The sequence below is a fragment of the Alligator mississippiensis genome, chromosome 12, assembly GCF_030867095.1.
Source record: "Alligator mississippiensis isolate rAllMis1 chromosome 12, rAllMis1, whole genome shotgun sequence".
Lineage (NCBI taxonomy): Eukaryota > Metazoa > Chordata > Crocodylia > Alligatoridae > Alligator > Alligator mississippiensis.
This window is the reverse complement of record NC_081835.1, coordinates 40089334-40107050: the sequence shown is the minus strand read 5'-3', so window position 1 is coordinate 40107050 and position 17717 is coordinate 40089334. Positions and strand designations below refer to the sequence as shown.

Sequence of the window (17717 nt, the reverse complement as noted above, 5' to 3'; positions counted from 1 at the left end):
ATAGTTTCCCCAGACATACTTGTCAACATTTTTAAAAAGGGAGATAGTATTGGCATTCCTCAGGTCAGCAGGATGACTAGGGTTTCATAGATTTCATAGACATTAGGGCTGGAAGGGACCTCGGAAGATCGAGTCCAGCCCCCTGCCCAAAGGGCAGGAAGTCAGCTGGGGTCATAGGATCCCAGCAAGATAAGCATCCGGTTTGCTCTTAAAGGTGTTCAATGTAGGCGCTTGAACCACCTCCGGTGGCAGGCTGTTCCAGACCTTGGGTGCTCGGACAGTAAAGAAATTCTTCCTTATGTCCAGCCTGAAACGGTCTTATAGTAGTTTATGACCATTTGACCTAGTCGTCATTCCTTGGGGCGCTCTGGTGAACAAACGTTCCCCCAGATACTGGTGGTCACCCCTGATAAACTTATAGGTGGCCATCAGATCACCCCTGAGCCTGCGCTTTTCCAGGCTAAAGAGCCCCATAGCTCTCAGCTTGTTGCCATAAGATCATGCACGTGGCTCTTCTCTGGACTCTCTCAAGCTTCTCCACATCCTTTTTGAATTGTGGAGCCCAAAACTGGACGCAGTACTCCAGCTGCGGCCTCACTAAGGCCGAGTACAAGGGGAGAATGACGTCCCGGGATTTGCTTGAGAAGCATCTATGGATGCAAGCCAGCGTTTTGGTCGCTTTACTAGCCACAGCATCGCACTGCAGGCTCATGTTCATCTTGTGGTCAATGATGACCCCCCAAGTCTCTTTCTTGCATAGTGCTAGCCAACATAGCACTGCCGAGCCTATAAGGATGCTGCGGGTTTTTCTTCCCAAGGTGGAGAACCTTGCATTTATCGGCATTGAACACCATCAGATTCTCATCCACCTACTTGCTGAACCTGTCCAGGTCAGCCTGGATCACCCGCCTGTCTTCTGGTGTGGATGCTTTTCCTCAAAGTTTGGTGTCATCGGCAAACTTGGCCAGTCCGCTTCTGACTCCAGTGTCCACATCATTAATGAAGATGTTGAACAGTATGGGTCCAAGGACAGAGCCTTGGGGGACCCCACTGGTCACAGGACACCACGATGAGTGACTTCCATCAATTACTACCCTCTGGGTCCGACCCCGGAGCCAATTTTCCAGCCGGTGGATTGTGGAGGACCCAAGGCGACAATTGGCCAGTTTCTCCAAGAGGCGATCGTGGGAAACCAGATCGAAGGCTTTTTTGAAGTCAAGATATATGCCATCAATCTCTTCTCCCTTGTCCAGGTGATAGGTCACCTGGTCGTAGAAGGAAATGAGATTGATCAAGCAAGACCTACCCGCAACAAACCCGTGCTGTCTATCCCTTAAGATGTTGGCGTTGGCCAGTCCATTAAGGATGGCCTCTTTAATAAACTTTTCTAAGATCTTCCCCCGGATAGAAGTCAGGCTGATGGGCCTATAGTTAGCCGGATCCACTTTCCTCCCTTTCTTGAAGATAGGCACCACATTGGCCTTCTTCCAGTCTTCGGGCACTATACCAGAGCGCCAAGAGTTTTCAAAAATCCATGCTAGAGGCTGGGCTATGATGCTCGCCAGCTCCTTGAGTACCCTGGGGTGAAGATTGTCAGGGCCGGCTGACTTGAAGGTATCCAGCTTCTCAAGATGTTCCTTCACGAAGTCAGCATCAATGGAGGGCAGGGGATCACCCTCACCCGGACTTCCCTGTCCCGTAGCGGGCATGGGCGTCCCATGGGACTGATGAAAGACCAACGCAAAGTACCTATTTAATAGGTTGTCTTTTTCCTAGGCATCAGTTGTCAGTTGCCCCATCTGGTTCAGCAGGGGTCCAGTGTTGCCCCTGCTTTTCCTCCGGCTCCCCACATATCTGAAAAAGGACTTTTTATTGTCCTTGATGCTCAAAGCTAGTTGGAGTTCAGTTGCAGCCTTGGCTTTCCTGGTCTGCTCCCTACAGGACCGGACCAGTGCAGAATAATCCTCCTTGGAGGTGACTCCCATCCTCCATCCTTTGTAGGCCTTTCTTTTTAGCCTCAGGTCTGCTAGGTCCCTGGAGAGCCAGAGGGGCTGCTGTGCCCTCTTGCTGCCTTTCCTCCGAGATGGAATAGACTTAGTTTGTGCTTTGAGGATCACTCCCTTGAGGAGCAACCACTCTTCTTGAACTCCCCTCTCCCCGTGGTCATGGTCCCTTAGGGCCTCACTGACAAGCCTCCTGAGCTTGTCAAAGTCAGCTTTCCTGAAGTCAATGACTTCTGTGTTGCTGACTGACTTGCCAGCTTTTCGGCGGATGGTGAAGGTGATCAGCTCGTGGTCGCTGTCACCCAGCTTCCCATCGATCACTAGGTCGCCGACTAGGTCATCCCTAGTAGCCAGTACCAGGTCGAGCAGCGCTTTGCCTCTCGTTGGCCCATAGATTTCTTGAGTCAGGTAGAGGTCATCCACGCACGATAGGAAGCTTTTCGACCGCTCAGATTTTGCTGAGCGATCCTCCCACGAGACGTCCGGGTAATTGAAGTCACCCATGGCAACCATGGTCCTGGAGCATGCGGCCTCAGCCAGTTCCCGGGCAAACTTCTGGTCAAGCTCAGGACTTTGGGTGGGAGGTCTGTAGTAGACTCCAAGCATTGTGTCCCCTGTGCCGTGTTCCCCACGGATTACTCTTCTACTGAAGCCTTCATCTGCCTTCACAGCTGTTGAGAAGTATGCCTTCTTCATCCATCTGCTCCACCATTGTGGTCTTTGTTATGTTGTGTCGAACTGCTCTTTATCTGATACCTCACTGTCGCAGGGCACCTTAGTGCCTGCTCCTAGAGAGGAGAAACTGCCAGGGAGAGAGCCCTGGCAGAGCTAATTGAGCACAGCTGTGGGTTGCCAGTGCAACTAAGGGGAGCCAGCTGCCTGTAGGGGGCAGGGCCTGGCCTTTATGAAGCCCAGGGCTGAGGCCAGGCTGGCAGTTCTCTGCCAGCAGCTGGAGAGGCAGGAGCTCTCTCAGCCGAGATATGGGGAGAAGCCCAACTTGCAAGTACAGCTCATGATAGCCCTGAGAGGATGGGCACTATGGTTTAGCCAGGGGGCTTTATGTTTGTGTTACAGCCAGGAGGCTTGTGTTTGTTTGGCTCTGTTATTACACCCAGAGGCTTGGGTGAGGCTGTAGGGGTTGGAGGAGGCCTCAATTATAGGGACCCCAGAGAGTGTGGGGTGCCCTAGCGCCAAGAGGGCGCATTATTTGCATAGTGCCAGGGAAGGCGTAGCTCGCACGCCAGGGCGTGAGCAACTGGCGGCGAGGAGCGCGGCCAGGGGGTCGCGGGCGCAACCCGTAGGTTGCGGACGGGGACCTAGACCCCGGATTGCGTGTGGGGAAACATAGACCCCGGCCCCAGGAAAGGGGTGGTATTATTGAGTAGCCCAGGGTGGGCACGGCGAGCCCCAGAGAGGGGGAGCACCATACTGAGCAGCCCTAGAGAGCGGGGCCATATCGAGGAGCCCGAGACGGGCATAGCGAGCCCGGCCGCAGGCTAGTGCAGTAACACCCCTCAGACTGAGGCAGGGCGCTGCGGTTGCCCCGAGAAGACAGGGAGTAGCAGTGCGGTGAGCCAGGGTCAGAGAGGGTGCCCTTGCGGTTGGCCCATAGGACCGGAGGCCCACTAGAGAGTCCCTGAGCGGAACCATACCGGCAGGGGAGGCCCAGAGTGGGCCAGACGAGAGTCCCAGCAAGAGGCTGGGCACGAGAGAGGGAGCCCAGAGTGGGCCACAGTAAAGAGGAGGCCCAAGAAGCGGGCGTACAGACCGGACAACGTCCATTACATCTGCGAGGCTTGGGGCGTGGTATTAGGGGCTGGTAGGAGCCACGCATAGCCCACAAGGCTAGGGTGTCTAGGGAACACCCACCATATCGGGAGACCCCCAGGGGGTCCGGAAGAACCGCGGGGACAGAGGTCCCGAGTAGTCGTGCCCAGGGAAAACACAAGGCAGCCTCCCATCATTATATTTACCATCAAAGACGTGGCGGGCGAGAATTAGAGGGTGCCTTGGGCCGGCCTGTACACGGAGCGAGGGACCTCAAGGAGATCACGGCCCTCCGCGAGGACCCCGCCGTGACACTCACCTTTGACCTTACCACCATGGGTGATCCTACCAGGAGTACAAGACTCTCAGTGGTGTTTCTTTTAGGGTCATCAATACACACAAGCCTCTCTGCTCCTTCAAGGTAGCAGTCAATGGAGAGGGTAATACACACACACACACACACACACACACACACACACACACACACACACACTAAATACACACGTGTATATACTATATATAGATTCATAGATGTAAGGTCCCTTCCAGCCTCTAACAAGATCATTGGGTCCAGCCCCTCTACACTTGGGCAGGAAAGACTGCGGAGGTCAAGTGACCCCAGCAAGGTGGGTGTCAAGCCTCTTTCTGAAGATTGTCAGGGTGGGTGACTGTATACCTCTGGGGGGAGTCTGTTCCAGACCCCCATAGATTGTAAGGCTGGAAGGGACCTCAGAAGATCATTGGGTCCAGCCCCCTGCACCAAGCATGAAAGAAAACTGGGGTCAGGTGACTCCAGCGAGATGACTGCCCAGTTTCTTCTTGAAGACGTCCATGGTAGGCGATTGTACCAGTCTGGACACCCTACTTGTGAAGTAGTTTTTCCTAATGTTGAGCCTGCATTCCTGGTTGAGCACTTCCTCTTGGTTTGGAGGTCTGTAGTAAATTCCTATAGTCAAATCCCCTTCCCCATGTTCTCCCTGCATCTTGACCCAGAGGGTCTCAAGTCACCCTTCTTTGTTGCCAATCTCTACTTCTAGGGGGGTGTAATGCTCTTTAATGTAGAAAGCAACTCCTCTACCCTTCTTCCCAACACGATCCGTCCTATGCAGGGTGTAGCTCTCTCTACCTGTGGTCCAGTCGTAGGTGGAGTCCCACCAGGTCTCCATAATCCCTGTGAGATCGTATTGCTTGTTGGTTAGCAGCAGAGCCAGTTACTCCTGCTTGTTCCCCATGCTTCTGGTGTTTGTGTACAGGCAAGTAAGCCTGCCATTGGAGGACTTGGGCTTCCCGGTGAGCTGCAGAATAACCTGTCCTTTGGCTGGTGTCAGAGTATGCTTCCTATTGTTTCCTGGTATGCTGGTTGCATGGTTGCCATTTCTTGAGCTTGTCCTAGTAGTTGTTGGCCTGTCCCCCAGATCTCAATTTGTGTGCGTTTATACACACACTGCATGGTATATAAACACACTGTGCATGCATGCACACACACACATATGTATGTATGTGGGTGTGTGTGTGCAGACAAGGTTCTTTGGGTGAATCTGATATCATTTATTAGACCAACTTAAATAGTTGGGAAATTTTATATAATAAATGTGTGTGTGTGTGTGTATGTGTGTATACACACATACACACACACACACATGCACACTCTTTGTATATATACACACACAAGTGCATAATATTTAAATATGTATATATACATGCACTATATATGCACATCTATACGCACACTATATAGATGTATAGATATATTGATGTACAGATATATATATATATCTGTACACACACACATATATATTGTAACAGGTTACCCTCCCCAGCACCATTTTTTTTGCCTGTTATCCACAACTTATGAGGGGCACCCTTTAAGTCCCTTTAATGTTTCTCATGTCCTGCTTTCTACTCGCCTGCCATGTCTTGATGGAAATATTATACAGATGTTCTTGTAAGCAGGAGACTGCCTATTGTATTTTGTATGTTGGGGTTCTCAGCCACCACGGGCCTTTAACCCTGTCTTTCTCTAGCTAGCCCTCCCTGTCTAAACCCACCAGATATGGTTGGACTCCGAGGCTCTAGCACCTCGACCTTGGGGCTCGTGGCCCTCCTTTTTGCCCCCAGTCTAGAGCCCAGGATCTCTGGCCCAGAGGCTCATCCACCGGCCTCACAGCCCAGGAGCCACAAGTTCAAGGCCCGGCAGTGGTCCCAAACCCCCACAGGCCCAGCCCAAAAGCATGCAACCGCACACCCCGTTGCACCAGGCCTCCTTGGCCTTTTATGAATGCGCCCAAGGCACTAAGGAGGCCTCCTCCACCCCTACAGCCTTACCCACAAACCACCAGTGTTAATCAATCAAAAATTATAAACAGTATGCCCATGGGCTATAACCGCCACAAAAAAAATAATTAAGGCAGCATGCCAGCTTACATTTTTTCAGGGGGTTGTGCTTCTGCCCCCCACCATCTGCTACGGTCCTTTTTCTGGGGCTGCTGCTGCTTCTCCAAGAATCCTCAGTAGTTCTCCCCCCACAGCAGCTAGACAACTCACCAAGCCTCTCTGTGGAGCTCTTATATGCACTCCTTCCCCTTTGGCTGCTGGCCCCTACTGCAGCCCAGCCCAGAGTTCTTCTAGTTCTGGCCTGCCCCCTCCTGGTCACCTGACTAGTTGGCCAGGCTCAGCTTTTAACCCCCACCTTGCCAGCATGCTGTGCCCAGAAAGTTCTGGTCTTAAAGGGACCAACCTGCCTTCTGGTAACAGGGCTAGGGTTCCCTGTTACACACATATACACACATATATAGTGTATAAATACACCATACACACATACATGCTATATACACACACTTCAGATATATGTAGATATACATGCACACCACAGATACCCCACTGTATATAATGACATATGCACACATATACACATATATACATACTGTGTGTACATATATATACACATATACATATGCACATGCACACACATGTATAGACACATTCATACACTAGAGAGATATATATTATATATATAGTATGCGTGTATCTATATATACCCACAAACATTATCTATCTATCTATCTATCTATCTATCTATCTATCTATCTATCTATCTATCAGTTTTGGGGTTCAGCTCTGGAGTGAGACGCATGGGCGGAAACCCGCCACACCCCTGTGAGCCCAGAACCCCTCAGGGAACCCTAGCAGAGCCACGGACCCTGACCTTGACCCCCAGCACAGCTGGAGGTAAGCTGTTTCAAGCCTCTCGCATCAGCAGAGCCAGGCAAGCTGCAAGCCTCAGCATGTGAGGATGGAGCGCAACCAGCACGTGCATCCAAAAGAAGACACAGAGTAATCGTGGTGGGCGATTCCCTCCTGAGGGGGACAGACAGCCCAATCTGTCACCCCGACCCCTTAGCCCATGAGGTCTGCTGCCTCCCTGGGGCTCGTGTCCGGGATGTGACTGAGAGGATCCCCAAACTCATCCAGCCCTCTCACCACCATCCCATGCTACTCATCCACATGGGCACAAATGATGTGGCTCAGAGCAATCCCAGCCAGGCCATACATGACTATAGAGCTCTGGGGGCTGAGCTTAAGGGCCTGGGGGCTCAGTTAGTTTTTTCCTTGATCCTCCCTGTCATGGGCCCCAAAGGAAAAAGTGCATCAGTGAGGTGAACAGAAGACTCTGGCAGTGATGCCATCGCAAGGGGTTTGGCTTCTTTGACCACAGTCAAACTTACACCCCTTGACCACAGTCCGCACTTCAGTGAGAGAGGTAGCAAGTTGTTGGAAAGAGATGGCCTTCACCTCACCTGGAAATGGAAGAAGCACTTCTTGGCCACAATAGCTGACCTACTCAAAAGGGCTTTAAACTAAGATCTCTGGGGGATGGGCAATCAATAAATAGTTCTAGCCCAGGTCATGCCAATTGCAGTAGTAACAGCTTGGGTAGCCCAAGGGAACCCACTTTGACAACAGCCCTAGGAAAGGTCACATCCCATCACACAAGGAAGCCTAGGGTTTCCCATGGCAGACTTAACTGCCTGTACACAAATGCCAGGAGCTTGGGGAAACAAGCAAGAGGAACTGGCCCTTCTCTTGTGCAATAAAAATCATGATCTTGTAGGGATAACGGAGACCTGGTGGGACTCCACCTATGACTGGTCTGTGGGTACAAGAGAGACCGTGTTGGGAAGAGGGATGGGGGTGTAGCTCTCTGTCAAGGAGCAGTACACCACTCTACAAACCAGGTTCACTAACCAAGAAGGGTGCCTTGAGACCCTGTGGGTTAAAATACGGGAAGAGCATGGGGAAGGGGATGTAACTGTAGGAGTCTATTACAGACCTCCCAACCAAGAAGAACTGGATTGAGAATTCAGTAGGGAACTGGCTGAGGCCGCATGCTCCCGAAGCATGATTGTCATGGGGGACTTCAATTTCCCTAATATCCTCTGGGAAGAGCATATGGCCAAATCTGAGCGGTCGAGTAGTTTTCTCACCTCCGTTGATGACTACCTAACACAGGAGGTCTATGGGCCAACTAGGGGAGAGGCACTGCTGGATTTGGTTCTGGCCAAAGGGGATGATCTGGTGAGCAGTCTGAGGATCGAGGGGAAGCTTGGTGACAGTGACCATGAACTGATCGCTTTCTCCGTCCAACGTAGGGCAGGCAAATCCCCCAGTAAAATAGAAAACCTCAACTTTGGGAAGACTGCCTTTCACAAACTCAGGAGATTGGTCAGTTGGGCACTAAGAGGCCATACCCCCTTAGAAAGGGGAGTCCATGAGGAATGGTTATTCCTTAACAATTCAATCCTCAAAACACAAGGGAAGTCCATCCCATCCCACAAGAAATGCAGCTAGCAGGCAGGAAAGCCCCCTCAGCTAAACAGGGAACTGTTGGCCCTCCTGAAACTTAACAGAGAAGCCTACACCAAATGGAAAATGGGAATCATCACCAAGGAGGACGACTCAACACTTTCCTTCACCTGTAGAAAGCAGTTCAGAAAAGCCAAGGCAGAAACTGAAGTCAGACTGGCCGTCAGAATCAAGGACAACAAAAAGTCCTTCAGATATGTGGGTAGTTGGAAAAAGAACAAAGGCAACCTTGAACTCCTGCAAAATAAAATGGGGCAGCTGACATCTGACACTCAAGAAAAGACCAATCTCCTAAACAAATACTTTGCATCAATTTTCCACCCGTCCAAGGGGGGTCACACTGTCGGACAGAATGCAAAACTTCCAGGGAGTGAGAGATGGGCCCATAATTGACACTGATCAGATGAGGGAACACCTCAAAGGGCTAAATGTCCGTAAGTCCACAGGCTTGGACAGAATGCACCCAAGAGTCTTGAAGGAGCTGGCGGACATCATAACACCCCCTATGGCAAAGGTATTTGAGAATTCGTGGTGCTTGGGTGAGGTGCTGAAAGACTAGAAACGTGTTCCCAATCTTCAAAAAAGGAAGGAAGGAAGATCCAGGGAACTACAAGCCAATCAGCCTGACATCCATTCCTGGAAAGATCCTGGAGAAAATCATCAAGGGATCCATCAGCAACAAGCTAATGGAAGTCAGCCTTCTGAATGTAAGCCAACATGGCTTTGTCACTGGAAGGTCTTGCCTGACCAACCTCGTCACCTGCTATGACCAGATGACAAATTGCCTCGATAAGGGAGACGAGGTTGATGTTATACACCTGGATTTCAAGAAAGCCTTTGACTTGGTCTCCCATGATGTCCTCATGGTTTAGCTGGGGAACTACGGCATCGACCCTCTTACAGTCCAATGACTGGGGAACTGGCTCTGGGATCGGACCCAATGAGTACTAGTTGATGGGAGCAAATCAACGTAGTGTAAGGTAACCAGTAGAGTCTCTCAGGGCTCAGTTCTCAGGCCGGTACTTTTCGACATCTTCATTAATGATCTGGATTCGGGCATCAGATGCGGACTGGCAAAATTTGAGGATGACGCTAAACTATGGGGTATCACTATTTTAAGACAAACTTTCCCCTAAATCCAAGAACCCATTACATTTAACCTTAAAGCACATCTCTCTCACTTCAGTAGAACAGACCAAAACCAGATTCATTCATTTCCCCATCCAAAACCTAAATTCAACACAATGTTACACACAAAACCTCTCTGGCCAATATTATGCACAAGAAAAAATGCCCTGTGTATAGCACATTCCACATTTTGCACAACATTCATAACAGAACTGCCCATATGGCCCTCCGCCACCTGTTTTTAGCTTTTCCCTCCCCTGATCTTCATGTTCCCTTGCATAGTACAGGTTTTACCGTACACATCTATATGCAATCAAATGTTTCCAAATCATATCTTTAAAACAAATGATCAGTTTATGTCCTCTTCTTGCACACACTTTTCCAGTTTGTAGGAACTTTCCCCACAGCACTAGCTCTTGAGTCACAATCCGTATCCCTACCAGTATCTCAAGAAGGCATTCCACTGTGGTCCTTAGCCTCTCTGTATCCTTCCCAGAAGACATGCCTCTGAGATTCTTTTTCTCTACAGTTGGCCCCTCTTTCACCAAGCATTTCCACTGGTACTTTCAGGAAACTCACAACTTCTTCCTGATCTTGCATGCCATCCTCCACTGTGGTGGGAAAACAATCCCCATGTAGAACAGTAATGGCAAAATCAGTGCCTTGTTTATCCTCACCTTCCCATTCAAACACAGCTCCTGTGAACTCCAGAGTCCCAGTAACTGTGCCACTTTACTGATTACTTTCCCCTACATTGTTTCTCCAGCTCTGGATCAAGATCAGTTCCTGGCACATGCCCCTCTTCTTTGAGGGTCTTTACCCTGAATCTGCTTAAATCCCTCACATCCTCATACCATGCACCTACTCTTCACTAACTTAGTTCTCACCACCTTTCCATATTTACCTGTATGCCTCAGTTCCCTTTCCAGGGATAGGTGAACTTGACAGATGACATTAACATCATCTATATATTTTACACACTTGGCTTAGTCCCCATCTGCCCTGGGTACAGGTACTCCACATATCCCTCCATCACTCCTTATATTCTCAACAGTTCCATTATACATAAAAATTCCACAAACCTCATATCCTTCCTTGCCCATATGCCATCCCTCCTCATATCCTCTCTCTCTCAATCTTTCCAAAGAAAACTTTCATATGCTCCTTCACATTTGCCTACCATGTGGCTCATAATGCTCTTTCAGTGTTCTCCATCCTATACATGACCTTGTATTCCTTTGTGACCTCCTCCTTCACGAGTGCCACACTCAGCATCCAAAGTCTGTTCCCTTTCACCACGTGAGGATCCACCTCCGCCTTTGTCTTTGACATCAAATGGTCTGAAAAGAAATTTGACACCACCTCAAAGCCTTTCAGCCCCCAGTACTTAGACAAAAAGATAAAGATCAATTCTTGAGTGAAACTTTATGGTCAGGTCAGCCCTAGTGAATGTCAATTCCTCCTCTGGGCCCCTCTTTTCCGTATCTTGCAATCTGTTTTCCTCCATGATTTGTTTCAACAGTATGGAGGTTTTACCCATTCCTTCCCTCTCTCTCCCTTTTCTTATCTCCCGCCTGCATATTAGACAGTTGAAATCTCCCAGCAATAAACTGGGTTTGAATCCTGGTAAGCTCGTTGGTAGTTTATTCAATACCACATACTGGGCTTTCCTTTCTGCCAGGGCATATATACTTATTATCACAAACAGCCTCCCATCTGCTTCACATTTCACCTGTAAAATCACCCTGCCCACTACTTCCATCACCTTTCAAATTCTAATCTATGGGCTCCGCACCAGAACCACCACCCCAGGTGCTCTATTTTCATTAGTGCCAGGTCATTGTGAAAGTTCCCAGGTCCCTCTCTCCTCAAAGTGAACATAACCCTCTCCCCCTGGTATACCACATTCCTGCAGGCATATGATATCTGCTTGTGCTTGAGCCAGGAATGCCTCTACTTCTACTCACTTATTCATGCTTAGAATATTTCTAACATTGATTGAAGCAATGACCAACCTGATAGGTATCGTTTTGCAAAGGAGCTCATCATCATTGTTTTCCCTTACTTTTTTCCTTTCCCCTCCCCTGAGTGCTGAGTCTTGTCACCATCTTAGACCCTTGGCCTGAACTTTCCAATTGTTGATCCTCTACAGAGAAAGGTTCCCTTTCATGCCCCATCTTTGATTCTTTGCCTTTCCTTATTTTTCACCTCCCCTCTCAAGCCTTCCTGTATTTGCCAGTCCTCCGTTTTGATTTTTGCACTTTCAGTGAGCCACTCAGGTGAGAGTTCAGGGTTACACAGGACAGAGGACGAGCAAGCTCCCCACTTCTCTCAGGAGTTTCTCCACACAGTCACGTAGGCTCAGTAGTAAATGAGATTGGGAGTGGGGGGAAGGGAGGAGGCTGCCTGCTTGCAGCAGTGAGGCAGACAGGTGTGGGAGTGTGATTCTTCCACAAGCAGCTGCTCCAAAAATAAAAAAAATCAGGGTAGGGTCCTTTCCAAGATCATGTCTCCCAGAAAGCGGTGTAGGAACTATGGTCTTGAAAGCTAATGTCTCAGTCAGCCTTTAGGCAGAGCTATTAATTATAGTTATATAATTATATAGTTACATATAATGTATATAATACATAGTATATAATATATATAAGTAATACAATTATACAATTACATTATTAGGTTCCTATTATATTATTAAATTAGGTGCCTATTGAGGAACTCCATTTTTGTCGTCAGGAATTTCTGAAGAATCATCTGACTAAACTCCAGCCCAACTTCAAAAGCTTTCATGATCCATCTAAAAAGCAGGACAGGTCCTCATCCACACCACAAACTACTGTCTTCCACTATCTGTCCCCATCCTCACTGCTCCCACCCCTCTACCAGCTAGGGGTGCAGGTCGAGTCTGCATCACCTCAGTCATCTCTTCCTCTGTGGTCCCCTCAGGCCACCATCTCACCATTCTTCCTCACTGCCTCAGGATCCATGCTTCATAGCCCCTCTTCCTGCCAGGAGATCCAGCAGGGAGAGGTCATCCCATGAAACGGAAACAGCAGGGCAGTCCAAGCGCAGCAGGAGCCTCATTGTCCAGGCAGCTTTCTCAGGAAATAGAAAGCCTTATGTAGATGGGAACTTACAATCGGAGCCAGCAGTAAGAGGTCTTTCCCCAGTGGGGCCCCTTTTCTTGCTACTCTGCCTTCCTTCATGAGCTGTGACCTAGTGGAGGACTGCGCTGATGCTTATTTCCAGAGCCCCAGAGGCAGGGTTTTGGAACCTGGCCCTGACGTTCAGCCACCTGAGGCACATACCTGTTGAAAATAAAATGGGGGAAGATGGAAAACAGCCCTCCCATATTTTAGTCCAATAGAGAGTGGTTTGGACACTTGCCTAGGGAACAGAAAACCCAGGGCAAAACCTTAATTACCTTACAATAACTTATTTGGCAAGAACTTTTGTCTACTACGTTAATCCTACAATCTGCCCTCTTTCCCTGCCAATACAAGAGCTCTCCTCTGGGATGCTATATTAGTAAAGCCTAGTCTGCCCCTCTAACATTTGGAGAGGGACACAAAAACATCTAGGCCATGGATATAGACTGCTACCAAAAGAATCTGCTCTTAACGTGCCTGGGGTATAAGGTCACCAAGAGTAGAGTCCATGTGAATGGCACATCTCAAAGAACTCTGTTTCCTAGCCAGTCTCTGCAGTTGTAAGTGTGCTTTTTCTCAAGCTGTGACTACTTAGTTTCTTGACATCTGGTTATAATATTGTTTTCTCTCTCTCTCTCTCTCTCTCTTTCTCTCTCCCCATCCTCTCTTCTAGTCACATCCCACCTACACAAAAGCTCCAAACACACAATACCTTAAACATCCCATCATGTCCCAAACCCACAAACATACAAACAGGTCCATACAATCACATAAGAGCCCCTGCCCTCTTCAGACCCAAGAATGATTTCAGTCCAGTTTCAGAGTCCTACACCCAGCAGAGTGGCATGGCCCAGCAAATGCTGTTTTTTATGTAATTGGTTAAGTTTGTTTCCCCTATCCACAGCCTGAGCTTATGATTTCTCATTTTCTCCAAGCAGGTATTTGACAGCAGACCTGTGCTCAGCAACTGTCTGAAGGTAAGCAATAACTGAAGACTAGAGAAAAGCAGCTTGTACCACAGACTTTTTTGGATTGTTCTTTCGGTAGACAGGGAGCAGCCTAATGACTCAGACATCAATTAACCGATTAGCTTTACAGGTGCTCCCTGCCTCCCAACCCAGGGCTTTAGTGGGTTGTGTTGTCTGACTGGGCTTGCCTCTTCTTCCCCTGCCCCCTTCTTCCAGTCAAAGGACCCAGGGAGCCTGGGAGCGGCTCCTAGCAGCAGCTCTCTGAGCTGCTGTGTTATCGGTTAATCATTTAACCAAAAGTGGTTAAACAAATTTTTAAACAATATTTATATCCCTAGCCCAAATGTCCTTGCTCTGAGAATGTTTGCCATCATTCCTGTCCAAAGCTCGCTAACAACAGTGACAGTGTGATGGTATTGGTGCTGTACTGCCAGTGTTTTCTCTCACTTCTTCCCCCTCTGTGGTTCTGCTTTTTTTCCCATCCATCCTCCTCTATTTCCCTTCCCTTCCCCATACCCAGTTAGCTGTGGAGGAGAAGTCTCAGACCAAGAATGGCAGCCATAGGCAGCTTTTATGATTAACCTAGAGGGAGGCAATACATATCCTTTCATGTATTCCTATTTCAGCTGGGAGTTACAAACTGGCTGCTTCATTATTCTACATGGTGGCTTACAGATGTGAAAAAAGCCCCAAAAAACAGTTTACTTTCACCCCTGCACCAAGCACATCATATGCTTTAAAGAGGCATCACATTAATTTGTCCCAGCATGCCCAATGTCTGTATAGATGGGGCGCTTCAGTGGAGCTTTTTGGTGGTTTTATCTAATAGCTGATTGAATCAGCTTTAGATAAAAGCACCAAAAAGCCCCACTGAAGTGACCCGTCTATACAGACACTGGGGAGCCAGGTCAAACTAACACACTTCCTCTTCCAGTAAGTGCTGTTTTGTTTTTCTTTTTCATGTCTATCCATGCCCTATCCATTCCATTTTGTGCTCAGGATATGTCTGCCTCAGTGTTTACTGGATGGTTTATCCACTAGCAAAGGATGAAGTCCTGCCCTACAAAGCTACCTGTCTTGTTTGCCATTGGATTACAGTGTTACGCCTTGAAGAACATGGGTATCTAAATCTGCCACAAAACTCAGGAGGGGTCTGTAATAGAACTTTAGAAGAGATTGACTTCACTGTTACTAGTTAACTAACTTCCCAGCTAGTGCGGGACTCACTACAGCTTATTCAAAGAGGAATTCAAGTTTGTTTGTCTGTTAAAAATAATCATGCATTGTACTTATCAACTTTCTGTGCTTGTAGTATGGCCGCCTCTTTGTGGAAGCATTCCTGAAACTTGCCATGCCTCTCCTGGACCACAGCTTTAAAAAGCACAAGGTAAGCACTTGGCACAACTGGAATTTAATCAGACTCCCTAGGTGCAGACAGAAGTGATCATTTTCTCCTGATCTGGCTAGAACATGCAGTTTATAGCTGTGACCAAACACAAGTGCACAGCTGTAAACAGCTTCAAAAATGGCCAGTTGGGTGAAAATTTGACCTCTCATTGCATGAGGTTTCAGATAAAGATGTTACAAAATGTAGCATCATTTGTAACTTGTGTCTGCTGAGCTCCCAGCCTGTCCATGTTTTCAGAATTGGAAAGGGAAAAGACAGCAGAGGGAGTTCAGTCTGGGGGCGTTTCAGCACCCTGTAGAGGGTGGGGCAGGTGTATTGCAGCCCCCCTCAGGTGAGGGGGGCTCCAATTCACCCGCCCCACCCTTCAGCACCAGCTGGGGAGCCCCCAAAATTAGTTCCCTCTGCTGCCTTTCCTCCCCCTCCCATTCTGAAAACAGTGAGCACTGGCAAAGAACCTGGTCATTGCTGTGGGAACCTGGCTGCAGGCTCCCAGCTGCAGCTAGATCCCCCTTTCCCTTAGAACCAACACTGAACTTCTGTTTGGTCTGGGGTAATGCTATAACTCAGAATGCTTTGCAAAAATCCTTCTGAGTTACAGCTGGGAGCTGCATTTCTGTCTGCACCCCCGAATTGTGAACCTAATTAAAAATGTTGAACTCCGTCAGAAACCGTTCTCCAGCTGGATCTAATGCTGGAATAGGAGATGTGCATTTACATTGATTGATACATTTAGCTAGACAATACATAGAGTATCAGAGGACAGTAAGGTGGTCATCAGAGATGTTGCTGTGTTCTGCACCAGGTGTTTTTCTATGTCTGGTTTAGTTCTCAGGAACAGCACACTGTAATAATAGTTAAAACTTAAGAGGTCACACATCTCATGCTGTGTCTGTCACTTGTGTGTGAAGGGGCAGCCAGCCTTCTTAAGGGTGTTCAGCTATGGGGCATTCTGCTAATGAAGGAATGACCCACTGGGAGCTTAAAACCCAGAGGAGAAAAGGAAGGATCAGGCTTGCAAGGAAAAGAAGCCAAGCTGCTGGGCTGGGGGAAAAGCCAGAATGGAAAGTGGTTCTTCTTCTAGTGTCTGAAGAGGATGGAGGATTTTGGTTTGTTCTGTTTATGTTGTTAATATGATATGACTTCTGTGATCAAAAGCTGAAGTTTTGGGGGGGGTTTGGTGGGACTTGAACTGCCTGAGGCACTATTAGCAGAGCTAATTTGTCTGTAAAAGGCAGCAGAGCATAGACATACTTATAGGGGTGTAATCTCCAGGCATTTTTACAAACAGAATCTGCAGTCCAGAGTGCTGCCTGCTGGGACATGTTTAAATAGAGAGCACAGAGGCAGCTGAGCTTTGCAGCATTTGGCTTCCAATTCAACTTAAGCAATGGAACCAAACCAGTGCCTCTGTAATAAGCCTGGGAGCTGCAACACAACCTTGTTAGCTGTTCCTGTACCACAGCAATTACTTTATCTCTGCTGATTTGCTATTGCAAGTAAGATCATAGCCACTGAGCATTAAGGACATCTCTCTCTTCTTGCTGCTGCTCTCTGCTTGCCTCTAGATCTGGACTATGACGATAGGATTTAGGAGCATTGCAGGCAAGACAGGATAGTACCTTGTACAGGGGAAGTTGGTTGGCCTTGCTGATTCAGGAAGAAACCTTAGAATACCTGGAGAGTTTGGCTGAAGATGGTATGTGTGTATGCTCTCAGCTGCATCATCACTAAAAGGGTCACTGGCAATTGATAAAAATCAATGAGTTAGAAGGAAAAAAAAATGAAAAAATCTTTTCTATTTAAATAATTTTTTTATTTAATCATTTTTTTTATTTTTTTGTTAAGATACTTTAAAAAAATTAAATTAACCTGTATAAAGATAGTTTTAATTTAAAATGTGTTAAGGCTCAAAGATATCATCATGGAATAGGGATTATAACTTGTAATTATATATTGTTTAAGACAAAATATTCCTGTAACCTTTTTCGAAAAGTTTTATAAAGGGGTCACAACAGGACATGAACTATATTAGGGGCCCAATCTTATGGGGCTCCTCTACAGATTAGTAAAGATTAAAGAAAACCACTCTACCCAATGGGACTCAGTGCTCAGTCTCTAGAAGATCCCATTAAGCATCTCTGTGATGCTTAGTTTCAGTTCTCAGAGTGTGGATTTGTGTTTCCTGAGATAACATCTTTGGAAATGAGAGATAACAGACCTGATTATCTACCCATCAGCCTTAGTGTCTCTCTGCAAGTTTGTGTACACAGAGTCAAGCCCTTGCTTGTCTCTAAAAGCGCAATGTTTCAAGAAGTTAAATGAATAGAGGATTGTTGGGGATGAAGTAGATCTAGGAAGGAGGAGCAGTCTGGAGATAAAGGCAAGAAGGGAGGGACAGTAGAAACAAGAGAAACATTTTGAGTAGAATTTTGTT

The 17717-nt window shown here is 47.8% G+C and overlaps 1 protein-coding gene across 3 annotated transcripts in view; it reads left to right on the top strand.

Moving 5' to 3' along the window:
• The window catches only part of FANCD2 (FA complementation group D2), a 208938-nt gene that overhangs the window by 163262 nt on the left and 27959 nt on the right, over positions 1–17717 (top strand). For all 3 annotated transcript variants that reach the window (XM_059716123.1, XM_059716124.1, XM_059716125.1), the window contains 2 exons: positions 13846–13884; positions 15188–15262. In XM_059716123.1, coding sequence (XP_059572106.1) covers positions 13846–13884; positions 15188–15262 — 114 coding nt within the window. The remainder of the gene's footprint in view (positions 1–13845; positions 13885–15187; positions 15263–17717) is intronic.